The sequence below is a fragment of the Salvelinus sp. IW2-2015 genome, linkage group LG36, assembly GCF_002910315.2.
Source record: "Salvelinus sp. IW2-2015 linkage group LG36, ASM291031v2, whole genome shotgun sequence".
In the NCBI taxonomy this organism is placed as follows: Eukaryota; Metazoa; Chordata; class Actinopteri; order Salmoniformes; family Salmonidae; genus Salvelinus; species Salvelinus sp. IW2-2015.
The window spans coordinates 31,095,638-31,108,907 of NC_036875.1; the positions used below are offsets into that span (position 1 = coordinate 31,095,638).

General features: G+C 41.8%; 1 protein-coding gene across 1 annotated transcript; it reads left to right on the forward strand.

The window, feature by feature from the left end:
• Window positions 1-3,341: 3,341 nt before the first annotated feature.
• Window positions 3,342-12,691, forward strand: LOC111959559 (eIF5-mimic protein 2-A). The gene is made up of 12 exons (XM_023981195.2): window positions 3,342-3,449; window positions 5,880-5,954; window positions 6,039-6,215; window positions 6,466-6,560; window positions 6,775-6,840; window positions 7,295-7,430; window positions 7,968-8,077; window positions 8,465-8,635; window positions 8,956-9,102; window positions 11,173-11,311; window positions 12,094-12,216; window positions 12,419-12,691. The coding sequence occupies exons 2-12, from the start codon at window positions 5,891-5,893 to the stop codon at window positions 12,451-12,453; spliced, it is 1,263 nt and encodes a 420-aa protein (XP_023836963.1). The 5' UTR covers window positions 3,342-3,449; window positions 5,880-5,890; the 3' UTR covers window positions 12,454-12,691.
• The last annotated feature ends 579 nt before the right edge of the window (window positions 12,692-13,270 follow it).

Sequence of the window (13,270 nt, forward strand, 5' to 3'; positions counted from 1 at the left end):
AATGCATGCTCTTCAACCGATCGCTGCCTGCTCCTGCCCGCCTGTCCAACATCACTACTTTGGGACGGCTCTGACTTAGAATATGTGGACAACTACAAATACCTAGGTGTCTGGTTAGACTGTAAACTCTCCTTCCAGACTCACATCAAACATCTCCAATAACAAAGTCAAATCTAGAATTGGCTTTCCTATTCGCACACAAAGCATCCTTTACTCATGCTGCCAAACATACCCTTGTAAAACTGACCATCCTACCAATCCTCGACTTCGGTGATGTCATTTACAAATAGCCTCCAAAACCCTACTCAATAAATTGGATGCAGTCTATCACAGTGCCATCCGTTTTGTCACCAAAGCCCCATATACTACCCACCACTGCGACCTGTACACTCTCGTTGGCTGGCCCTCGCTTCATACTCGTCGCAAACCCACTGGTTCCAGGTCATCTACAAGACCCTGCTAGGTAAAGTCCCCCTTATCTCAGCTCGCTGGTCACCATAGCAGCACCTACCTGTAGCAGCGCCTCCAGCAGGTATATCTCTCTAGTCACCCCCAAAACCAATTCTTCCTTTGGACGCCTCTCCTTCCAGTTCTCGGCCAATGACTGGAACGAACTACAAAAATCTCTGAAACTGGAAACACCTATCTCCCTCACTAGCTTTAAGCACCAGCTGTCAGAGCAGCTCATAGATTACTGCACCTGTACATAACCCATCTACAATTAAGCCCAAACAACTACCTCTTTACCTACTGTATTTATTTATTAATTTATTTTGCTCCTTTGCACCCCATTATTTCTGTCTCTACTTTGCACTTTCTTCCACTGCAAACCAACCATTCCAGTGTTTTTTTAGTTTTTATTTTACTTGCTGTGTTGTACTCACTTCGCCTCCATGGCCTTTTATATTTTATTATTTATAACATATATTTGTTTGCCTTCACCTCCCTTATCTCACCTCACTTGCTCACATTGTATATAGACTTTTTTTTTTTTTTCACTGTATTATTGACTATATGTTTGTTTTACTCCATGTGTAACTATGTGTTGTTGTATGTGTCGAACTGCTTTGCTTTATCTTGGCCAGGTCGCAATTGTAAATGAGAACGTGTTCTCAATTTGCCTACCTGGTTAAATAAAGGTTAAATAAAAATAAAAAAATAAAAAAAATCACCAGGGCCACGTAAAAGAACTCGATCCTCCCCAGAGGGCAGAGACAGACCCAGAGGTCACGAGAGCAATGTTCACCTGCCGACAGTGAGAAACCAGGCCTGGGATAATGAAAACATAAATATTGCATTCAGAATCACTTAAAATTATCAAAATTGCAACAGGATACAAATAGGTCTCATGCAAATAAGTGTTATTTGATGAAAAATAAGTCTAAAGAGGTAATTATAGAAGTTTATTAATTGGTTATGTTCCCTGGAGTGACAGCTACTTCCTCTGGCGTGACACACCAAGGGAAAAAAGCTGTCACACCATTGGAAATCTCAGGCTGTATGGTCCATTTTGGGGCTTACAGTAAGCTTTCCATATGATTTCACCACAACATGTTTCCATTGCTTTTTATACTTCAATTGTCAAAAAGTATTCTTATTTGTAATATATACACATTCAAACTGCATCATACCAAAGAACTTAGAAACTGACCCCTTTTATGGCAATGGCTCAAAAGTGCAACATTTTGATAAATATTTATCATAAAGCTTTTACAATCTGGTCAGGCCATGTGCTCCAGCCATGTCTTCAGTACTTACTCATTGCAAGATAACTGTCCCTACCACAATGGTGCCCAAATGCTGGCTCATTATTGAATCACAGAATTGTGTCACACCAAGTGGACATGGCTTTTATGGACAAAATGTAATCAATCAAAACTATTTGGAAATATCATGAATAGACTTGAGGACTATTGTTATTTTAAATAAACTTCTGTGTTATAACTAAAAGATTAGGTGAAGGGAATTGTATTCATTGAAATAAATGTTATAATAAATACTTAAATTCAAAGCTCCACAACCTTACCTGGGACAGTCACACCATTGGACAATTGTCACGTTTGGTTCCAAATTGTAAGAAAACAAATAATACACGGCAAGAATGTACTTATGATCCAAGTTTTTTTTAAACAAAGCTTTTAGTATTAAATAATTTTTTTGCCAATTTATGTTCAGTTAAATTTGTGTTTGCCATCATGGACAAAAAAAGGGGTGTCACAACTACCTATATACATTTAATTATTAGGGGACTACTATCATATATAATTTTACATGCTGTAAATTATGTACGTGATTGGATAACATTTGTTTTGAAGATTCCGCCATGTTTGCTGTGTTCTTTGTTTAGAGAGATCTAAGTGGGAAACTCAGAGTTGGGGATGAAATATTAACAGTGGGAGGGCGTTCAAGTGGGTTTTCCGAGTCGTATGCGGGTATTTGTGAAATGTACAGATGTCATGAATGTGGCTGATGGCCATTCTGTTGGCCTTGCAGTGGGTGGAGGAAGTTAAGCCAGAAAGAGTAGTTATTTGCTCTGATTCATGTGCAGTGCTAAGGAGTCTCCAGTCCTTTATATCACGTAGCAAACAATACCTACTTTATGAGGTGCTACAAACCCATGCCAGGAGTAAACAAATGGGTATAAAGATAATATTTACATGGCTCCTCAGCTCATGTGGGATTGGAGGGGAACGAGGCAGTTGATGTACTGGCTAAACAAGCACTAAGTAGTTGGGATGTTGATATGGTAGTTTCAATGAGCAAGGCAGAGGCAAAAAGCATGATATGGACAGTGATGGTGGAGAAATGGCAGGAGCAGTGGAATAGAGATACTAAGGACAGGCATTTATTTCAAGTACAGAGGAAAGTTGGGGAGAACGGCAGGAAGGGACATAAGAGAGGAGGCTATATTTACAAGATTAAGGGTGGGACACAGCCAGTCGAATAAGACCTTACATGTGATAGGAAAGTATCCAACAGGAAAATGTGAGTATTGCCAGGAAACAGAGACAGTGGAGCATGTATTGATACAGTGTGGACATTATTGGAGGGAAAGAGAGAGGATGAGATCTAGTATGAGGAAGAAGGGGATACAGGAAATTCGTTTAAAGAGTATATTGAGTAGAACGTCATTAGATATAGTCTCAAATATTTTGTTATCTTTTTTAAGAGCAACGGGGCTGGCAGGTAGGATTTAGTTTCTCCGTCTCTGGCCCACACTCCAGTGCAGTAGGTGGCGGTAATGCGCCCTAACGTTGGATGCCAACCGCCGATTAACCCCACCAAAGAAGAAGAAGAAGTACGAACGCGGCATAATGTCTACGTCATATCAAGCTTGCGCAGCCGTAGTACACCCTTCACTTTTCACTGAGTTTTTTGGTCTGGCCTGTTCAGTTGTGTCGCAGTATTTCGTGTTTCTTCGACTGTTTTTGAGGATAACTTTGATTTCGGTAAGTAGTGTAATTTAACTTGTATGTCTGGTATGATGACGATAGTAGTAGCTAGCTAAATCAATTAAGTTTATTTGACGCCTGCGCAAGTTTGCTAACTTTAGCAATTATGCTAGCTAACGTTAGCTATTTAACTCTGTCAATCATGCTAGCATTGTAGTTAGGTATTTCTACACAGCAGTAGTTTGCTAGTTCGTCTTGCAAGATGTTACAGATGTTCAGTATTTGTTGATTTGCAGTTCAATTCGTCAGTAACTAACTAGCTAGCTAACTGGCCATGCATGGATTGCGTCTCCGAGGCCGCTGTGTTAGCCAGCCGGCCGGCCTTTAGCTAGCTAGGTAACGCATAGCCAGCAGAGCCGACCCCCTTGCATTCAGTTAGCTAGGGTCGGAAAGCATTCCTGTGTCTAAGACACCGCAGGAGCAGGCGAGATATGGCATGTAAAACGTACCTCAATCCATGGATGTACACCGAATGCAGGGGGGAAGTAGATGTACTTTCTTACCGGTGTGGGACACCCAAGTGCAAACATGCTTTTTTTCTTCTTCTTCATACTACAAAAATTACAAGGTAGCCTACTCGGCTGACACTGACAAACATATCAATAACAACTGTTGTCTGATCCATGTAATTTGCCAACGAAAAGGGGAGACACAAATACAATATGAGATCCATCTAATCTGGAGGAGGAAATTATTGTCCAAAAACAATAAGTGCCACAGACCCAATGACAAAGACAGTGAATATGCACACTCGCCAGGGATATGTCCAATGTTCTCCACTGGTGCAAATAAGATAGGCTACTGTTCGCACAATTAAGTTAAGGAATTTGATACCTTTTCGTTGTCATCTCTTTATAGCCATTTGCTTTCCAAAGTTTTTTTTGTGATTGTATTTTTAAATATTGGGATATCCCTGGCTGGGTCTCTTTGCTTTTCACCGACAGTCGCACTTAAACAATCATCTGTTTGGTAATTGCAGCTTGCACTGCCCAAATTGCAGGCCCTTCCGACTGTAGGCTTTGTGATGTAAATGTAACCTTTATTTAATTAGGCAAGTCAGTTAAGAACAAATTCTTATTTACAATGACGGCCTACACCGGCCAAACCCGGATTATGCTGGGCCAATTGTGCGTGGCCCTATGGGACTATGGGACCTATGTCTGGTTGTGATACAGCCTGGAATCGAACAATGGTGTTTGTAGTTAAGCCTTTAGCACTGATATGTGGTGCCTTAGACTGCTGGGCCACTCCGGAGCCCCCAATGTAAAACAATCCACGTGTTTTTTAAGTTAATGATGTTCTGTGGCCAAATCATGCTTTCTGTTGTATCCTATTTTGAAGGATTTTATTTATTTCTGTATAGACAGGAGTAAGCTAATTAGGCTATATAATTTTGGAAATTTAATTCGATATACTTTAGGGAAAGCTTCCCCATGTCTTATGGACACGTCACCTATGCCTTTTTAATGTGGCATAAACACAACCAGTCATGATGTTATCATCTGATTGCCAAACAAAGATGCTCCTGTAGGCTACCCGCAAGATATTTGTCCACTCACAAAATTATTTCAGCATCCAAACGCAAACAGTGCACCTGCGATTTAATTACTGGGAAGAGACATCTGTTATTCTGCGATTGTCATTAGGCCTACACTTGTAGCCTGAATTGATGCATCCACTGTTGTCCATGTACGCCTCTGTCTTGGCCACTCATCTCCGCCTTGCCCGTGACCGTCTCGGCCACTCATCTCCCTGTGACAAAATGTAAGTGTTCTCCTCAAACCACAGCACAATTTGGTTTCCAGTCAATTCGCAAATTTTCATGCGGCTGACATGCAGTAATGTTAATTAATTGTGTAATAGCCTATAGTTTTTGAACATGTTGTATTAATTGTTATAGGCTAACGTTTTACCGGGACAGCGTACCCCCACTATTTATTTTGCATGGACGCTCTACCGGAGCGTACCGCCTTTTGCCCCTGGTCCCATAATCACAACTGTTACACAGAGAAGATTGAATGACTTTGTTTATATGTGAACTGACATTTTTGTCCTCCTTTAGCAAGCAGTAACAACAGCAGCCATTATGAAATGGCACATCCCGTTGAACAACAAATGAGCTGATTCCAAAATGGCTCCTGTGGCTTCTGCTACCTACAAAAAGGATAGTTTTCCTGAAAAACGTAGCAATCGTTCAATCTTCTTGATGTAACAGACAATTCGGAGTACAGCACATTTCTCATCAATGGATTGAGGTACTTTCCCCAAGCCATGTCTTGATCTGGCTCCGCGTGTCTTAAATACACATGAATGCTGTTCGACCCTAGTACAGCTGTAAGCAAGCGGATCGGATCTGCTGGCTAAGTAAAGCAACTATCATTAGCTGATCTTTCAGCTATAGTATAATCTTTTCTCTGTCTCATTCAGGGTGTCTTTTTATGAGTAATCAAAAGATTCAGAAGCCAACGCTTACAGGCCAGCGTTTTAAAACTAGGAAGAGAGGTGGGTGTAAACTGAATATTGATATCATGACTGGTCAATTGCTGTTATGGTTTGTCCCTAATAAATGCATTGATCTTTCAACAGATGAAAAGAAGGTGTTTGACCCTACTCAGTTTCAGGAAACCATTGTACAAGGTTTGAACCAAACTGGCAGTGATCTGGACGCGGTTGCGAAATTTCTTGATGCCTCTGGTGCCAAGCTTGACTACCGCCGCTATGCTGAGACGCTCTTCGACATCCTGGTGGCTGGCGGAATGCTTGGTAAGGATAGAATAGAATGCTTGGTAAGGATAGAATAGAATGCTGGGTAAGGATAGAATAGAATGCTGGGTAAGGATAGAATAGAATGCTGGGTAAGGATAGAATAGAATGCTGGGTAAGGATAGAATGTTGGTGTAAGGATGGGAAAGAATAGAATGCCGGGAAAATAATATAGTTCTGGTGATAGAATAGAATGAAAGAATGTGTGTGACAGTCTGTATAATAACTTTCCCTTTTTATTCTTGTTCAGCCCCAGGTGGTACCTTGTCAGATGACTTGACCCGTACAGAGTTCTGTCTGTTTACAGCACAAGAAGACCTGGAGACCATGCAAGCATATGCTCAGGTACACTTGTGCAATAGTGTTTGTTTTTGGTTTAACAATAAAGAGCTGAATATGATGATACCTTGACTTACTAGCAATATTAGTAGTGGTGGTTCAAACCCCTTTCCCCTTTTTACTGACAGAAAAGGTTGATTATGATAAGTGTGCTACAGTTTTGATTGACATTAGGCTGTTTTTTTAGAGATCTGATTTAATTTTCCCATTCGATACCTAGGTTTTCAACAAGCTTATCAGGCGTTACAAGTACCTGGAGAAAGGGTTTGAAGAGGAGATCAAGAAGGTGAAGGCATTGTTGATTGTCGTCTTGAGCAACATTGTTCAAGATGTGACTTGCTCTCTTATCTGTTGGATCGTTCAACCGTAAACTAGTTATTCAACTCATTGATGTTTCCCAAAGGACATCAATAGGGTGCTGGTAAAAATGAGTGCACTGTAAAGGGAATAGGGTGCTATTTGTGATGCAGTCTTGATAGATGTCAGAATGGATAACATTATTGATCCTGGCATGATTATAGAATATGCAATTCTTTCAACTTATGTTCAATAATGTTATCCAGTCCAAAGTGCTGCATTCTATCCACACCGTATACTCCTTTCTTTGGTGAATATGCAATTTAAGTTTGCTAAGGATAGAATGGAATAGAATTGCATTCTGTTCTTATACCAGCATTCTATTGTATTCCATTCTAAGTTTCAGTGTTTGTGTTTCCCTCTTGTTCTTCTCTCCTGTGCAGTTGCTGCTATTCCTGAAGGGATTCACTGAGTCTGAGCGCAACAAGCTGGCCATGTTGACTGGCATCCTGCTGGCCAATGGCAACATCTCAGCCTCTATCCTCAACAGCCTCTACAATGAGAACCTCGTCAAAGAAGGTGTGCAGCAGTGCCAGCTCAATAGGGCAGGCTTCTGCTACAAAAGTTAAACGGATAGTATGAGATTTATGTTATCCATGAGTCTGATGAACTCATGGATACCATTATGTCTCTGATTGGCTCTTGAAACTACCTCTTAACTTCCTTCATACTGGACACAGAGTCCATGAGTTAATCTGATCGCTTTAAGCCTGAACAAAAAATGACTTTCAATAGAGATTCTCCATGAATCATTATTTAAAAAAATCTAGGACTAGATTTAATCTGTCTGGAAAACCAGCCTGTATACTTACAGGCTCATATCCAGTTACTTTATTACTTAAATTAAATGTTGCGTACATTCACTGTGAATGTGAATTTATGAAGGGCATATTTATGGTTTTGTCTCTTACAACAGTCCTTGTGTCTGAAGTTGCTTAATTTCTGTTTTTACGGGGCAGACTTGTAAAACTTGTAGAATCGTCTCCTGTGGTATTTGGCTTTTCACCTGGTAGGCACTAGGCCTAAAATATGGTTTCCCCTTATTTTTTTACCCAGGTGTCTCTGCAGCCTTTGCTGTGAAACTTTTCAAATCCTGGATCCATGAGAAGGATATCAACTCTGTGGCAGGAAGTCTTCGGAAGGTTGGCATGGATAATAGACTTTTGGTGAGTGAGACCACCAATCATGTGGGTAATGTCCAATCCAAAGCCATGCTAGTTTTCCTTTGGTCAGTGTAAAAACAATAATTAGGGAAGTTAAGAATGGGCAGCTCTCTTGGGAATACGAAGGCTGTATCTCAATTTGTCTATCTCCTCGCCACCTCAACTGTACTGAAGGAGAAGATCCAAGGTCGATCCCCTTTGACAATCTTTCCAATGAGTTTTGAGGGGGTATGCAAGGAATGCAAGGAATCGAGGAAAGATGAATTGAGAAAGAGCCAAGGGGAAGCCTTCAGAGTTGGACAGTGCTTAATCATAAAGATACAATGTAATAGTATTTGTTCTATTTAATTCTGTGATGTAAAGCCTGTTTCTCCACCTTGTGTTTTGCAGGAGCTGTTCCCTGCCAACAAGCGGAGCTGTGAGCATTTCTCTAAGTACTTCACAGATGCCGGTCTCAAAGAGCTGTCGGACTTTGCCAGGAACCAGCAGGCCATAGGGTCCCGTAAGGAGCTTCAGAAGGATCTCCAGGAACAAATGGAACGCGGGGACCCTTTCAAAGACGTGAGTCCAAAGTCTGGGTCTATGCTGATTGCTGGAGAAGCACTCCACCTGGTTGAGTTCCCTACCCTTAACCCTTAAAGGGTGCAATTGCTCTCATTCTCCCTTCTGTATTTAGAAGCATTGGGGTGGTGTTTGCATGAGGAGTACATTTGAGCACACTTGGGGTAGAAAATTGGAACACAGCCTTGGTCTGTGTTGATGAAGGATAATGTTTGATTATGATGCCTAATTTTGTTAGCATGGGATGCAGATGAAATGCCCAATAACCAGAAGCAGTTCCTTACTTACTGACCTGCTTTCCTGTCATCCTTTCCCTCCAGATCATTGCGTCAGCCAGGGAGGAGATGAAGAAGAACAACATCTCAGAGCAGACCATGATCGGCATCGTGTGGACCAGTGTTATGAGCTATGTGGAGTGGAACAAGAAAGAGGAACTGGTCACAGAACAAGCCATCAAGCATTTGAAGGTGAGCTGGTTGGTTTACACTGATTTCGCCCTTCCCCATTTCTCCTCCCAAATCCAGTCAGCTGATGTTCTGAAAGAGCTGCAAAATCTGGACCCCTACAAATCAGCCGGGCTAGATAATCTGGACCCTTTCTAAAATTATCTGCTGAAATTGTTGCCACCCCTATTACTAGCCTGTTCAACCTCTCTTTCGTGTCATCTGAGATTCCCAAAGATTGGAAAGCAGCTGCGGTCATCCCCCTCTTCAAAGGGGGGGACACTCTTGACCCAAACTGCTACAGACCTATATCTATCCTACCCTGCCTTTCTAAGGTCTTCGAAAGCCAAGTCAACAAACAGATTACCGACCATTTCGAATCCCACCATACCTTCTCCGCTACGCAATCTGGTTTCAGAGCTGGTCATGGGTGCACCTCAGCCACGCTCAAGGTCCTAAACGATATATTAACCGCCATCGATAAGAAACAATACTGTGCAGCCGTATTCATTGACCTGGCCAAGGCATTCGACTNTTCGACTCTGTCAATCACCACATCCTCATCGGCAGACTCGACAGCCTTGGTTTCTCAAATGATTGCCTCGCCTGGTTCACCAACTACTTCTCAGATAGAGTTCAGTGTGTCAAATCGGAGGGTCTGTTGTCCCGGCCTCTGGCAGTCTCTATGGGGGTGCCACAGGGTTCAATTCTTGGACCGACTCTCTTCTCTGTATACATCAATGATGTCGCTCTTGCTCCTGGTGAGTCTCTAATCCACCTCTATGCAGACGACACCATTCTGTATACTTCTGGCCCTTCTTTGGACCCTGTGTTAACAACCCTCCAGGTGAGCTTCAATGCCATACAACTCTCCTAGTAAAACTAAATGCATGCTCTTCAACCGATCGCTGCCTGCACCTGCCCGCCTGTCCAACATCACTACTCTGGACGGCTCTGACTTAGAATATGTGGACATCTACAAATACCTAGGTGTCTGGTTAGACTGTAAATTCTCCTTCCAGACTCGCATCAAACATCTCCAATCCAAAGTTAAATCTAGAATTGGCTTCCATTTCCGCAACAAAGCATCCTTCACTCATGCTGCCAAACATACCCTTGTAAAACTGACCATCCTACCATTCCTCGACTTTGGCGATGTCATTTACAAAATAGCCTCCAATACGCTACTCAATAAATTGGATGCAGTCTATCACAGTGCCATCCGTTTTGTCACCAAAGCCCCATATACTACCCACCACTGCGACCTGTACGCTCTCGTTGGCTGGCCCTCGCTTCATACTTGTCGCAAAACCCACTGGCTCCAGGTCATCTACAAGACCCTGCTAGGTAAAGTCCCCCCTTATCTCAGCTTGCTGGTCACCATAGCAGCACCCACCTGTAGCACGCGCTCCAGCAGGTATATCTCTGGTCACTCCCAAAACCAATTCTTCCTTTGGCCACCTCCTTCCAGTTCTCTGCTGCCAATGACTGGAACGAACTACAAAAATCTCTGAAACTGGAAACACTCATCTCCCTCACTAGCTTTAAGCACCAGCTGTCAGAGCAGCTCACAGATTACTGCACCTGTACATAGCCCATCTATAATTTAGCCCAAACAACTACCTCTTTCCCTACTGTATTTATTTCTTTATTTTGCTCCTTTGCACCCCATTATTTATATCTCTACTTTGCACATTCTTCCACTGCAAATCAACCATTCCAGTATTTTACTTGCTATATTGTATTTACTTCGCCACCATGGCCTTTTTTTGCCTTCACCTCCCTTATCTCACCTCAGTTGCTCACATTGTATATATACTTATTTTTCTACTGTATTATTGACTGTATGTTTGTTTTACTCCATGTGTAACTCTGTGTTGTTGTATGTGTCGAACTGCTTTGCTTTATCTTGACCAGGTTGCTATTGTAAATGAGATCTTGTTCTCAACTTTCCTACCTGGTTAAATAAAGGTGAAATAAAATTAAAATTTCACAGAGCCATCACTTTCACCGCTGTGATGGGATTGAGTGTCATTTTTTTCCACTCGTTTTCATGACTCAAAAAACACCCCCTTCTTCTCCACCTCTCCGCAGCAATACAGCCCCTTGCTGAAGGCGTTCACATCCCAGGGAGCCTCTGAGATCCTACTGCTCGTGAAGATGCAGGAGTACTGCTACGACAACATCCACTTCATGAACTCCTTCCAGAAGATTGTGGTGCTGCTCTACAAAGGTAACAGCACGGGTAGAAGAAGCAAATGAGATATCTTTGGTTAGTTACCAGTATCTTTGGTAAAAGCGATGCTTAGCACTCAGCATTAAGAAGATGGATTGAGGGAAATGCCCTGCAACAGACTAGCTTCCTGTCCAGGGAGTGTGCTTGTACATCAAGCTGCCTTATGCTACAGAAACAGGAGAAGGGCTCCTGCCTTATGGGTTGTTCTGGCTTGGGCAGGGCTTACTTATACAAAGGTAAAGGAGATGAGTGAAGAGCGTTGTCTGCCTCCTCAGTCCTTGTTTCCTCAATCCCTATCAAAGCTCATTGGAGGAGGATGTCTGAGGGAGGGACCTTGGATACTTGTATCCATTGAGCAATGATCCTATCTTCTGATCCTTTCTGAATGACCCTGGATTCAGACAGTAGCAACCAAAACCTTCCCGCCGCGCTTATCAAAGCGGGATCTGGATTATCTACCTTTAAAAGTATGTTCCTATTCCGGCTAGCCGATCTGAACCCACCAGAAAATATTGTAGGGACAGAGGTCAGTTTATATTGGTGTGTCTTCTTCCAAATATAAGAGGGGGAGAGGTGAGACATATGTACGCTTTCACTTGCTGAAGAAGCAGATTCTGCTGTTAATGTGTGAATGCAAGGTGAGTGACATGAGCGAATATTTTTCTGTTGCCTAACAGATTCACCACAACACTTTGTATTTTGGCACAATTGTCTTTGTCAAGTGGCAATAACTGCATCTTCATGCAGTTGTAATTTTCATGTTGATTTATTTTTCCCAGCGGATGTTTTGAGTGAGGAGGCCATTCTTAAGTGGTACACAGAGGCCCACGTTGCCAAAGGAAGGAGTGTGTTCCTGGAACAGATGAAAAAATTTGTGGAGTGGCTCAAGAATGCAGAGGAAGGTGAGCATGGCTTACATTTGACGTTAGTCAGGTAATTTAGCAGGAAATCTTATCCAGCGCCACTGAAAATCAATTAATTCAACTAGCTCATGTAGGTATAAAAACCTTCAAAACATCCTCTAGTCCCTGTGGTTTTGTCTCTATTCACCTTAGCACTGTATTCTGTTCATGCAGTTGACTTGAATCTCATATTTTCTCCCAGAATCTGAGTCCGAGGAGGACGAGGCTGCTGACTAACGGACCTCAAGCCAAATCCAAGGCGTGTCATTTTTTTTTACATTTTTTTTTAATAACGTACAGTGGCACCAGGAGCAGTAGAATGTTCTGTTACAGAAGTGCTTGTCTTCCCCCACCCCCCTCTTTTCTTTTTTCTACCTCCTCCACTCCAACCATGATGTATAGATGTAAGGGCTTTTACATTCTGTTCATTTTAAAACTAATAAAGTTTACACTTGTGGATAGCATGAATCATGAATAGTCTCCCTTGAAGTTCTTAATGATTCCTCATTTGAAGGGAAAGACATGTTGCCACATCTAACCCCCTAAGGTCAATGTCCGCGCCCCTGCGGAAATTTAATTGGCATATTAATAAAAAATCCCCATAAAAATCTGTCAGTTTAAGCTGGGGGCGGGTCACTATCTGTTCCATGTGGTGAATCTGTTATTCAATGCGTTTACGTATGGGCTAATGGCAGTAAGGCCAAATTAAAATGTTTAATTAAATCATTTTACAATATTTGTTTTTGATACTTCAAGTGATCTTCAAAATCAAATGGCAAAATTATCATTATGACCTTAACAATTTCATATAGATTAGATTTAATATTGGTTGTTTTTATCATTTCTTTACACTATCAATTAGACTCTTTAAAATAAAGTTTAGTACTGGTATTCAGTGTTGGTGTAATTACTCTGAGATTGTGTCATTCTGAATAGTGTAATTTACTCATGAGGCTTCTGAAATGACCCTCAACAGCAGTTATGAAAAGTTGGGGCACAGAGATATTGTTGATGTAATTGTGAAATGAGTGATTTTAAAAGGATGGATTATGTT

Excerpts from the sequence above, each read along its gene's own strand:
- LOC111959559 (XM_023981195.2), top strand. The coding sequence starts at position 5,891 with ATGAGTAATCAAAAGATTCAGAAGCCAACGCTTACAGGCCAGCGTTTT. Across the intron at positions 5,955-6,038 it reads TTTTAAAACTAGGAAGAGAG|ATGAAAAGAAGGTGTTTGAC; the intron begins GTGGGTGTAAAC and ends ATCTTTCAACAG. Across the intron at positions 6,216-6,465 it reads GGTGGCTGGCGGAATGCTTG|CCCCAGGTGGTACCTTGTCA; the intron begins GTAAGGATAGAA and ends ATTCTTGTTCAG.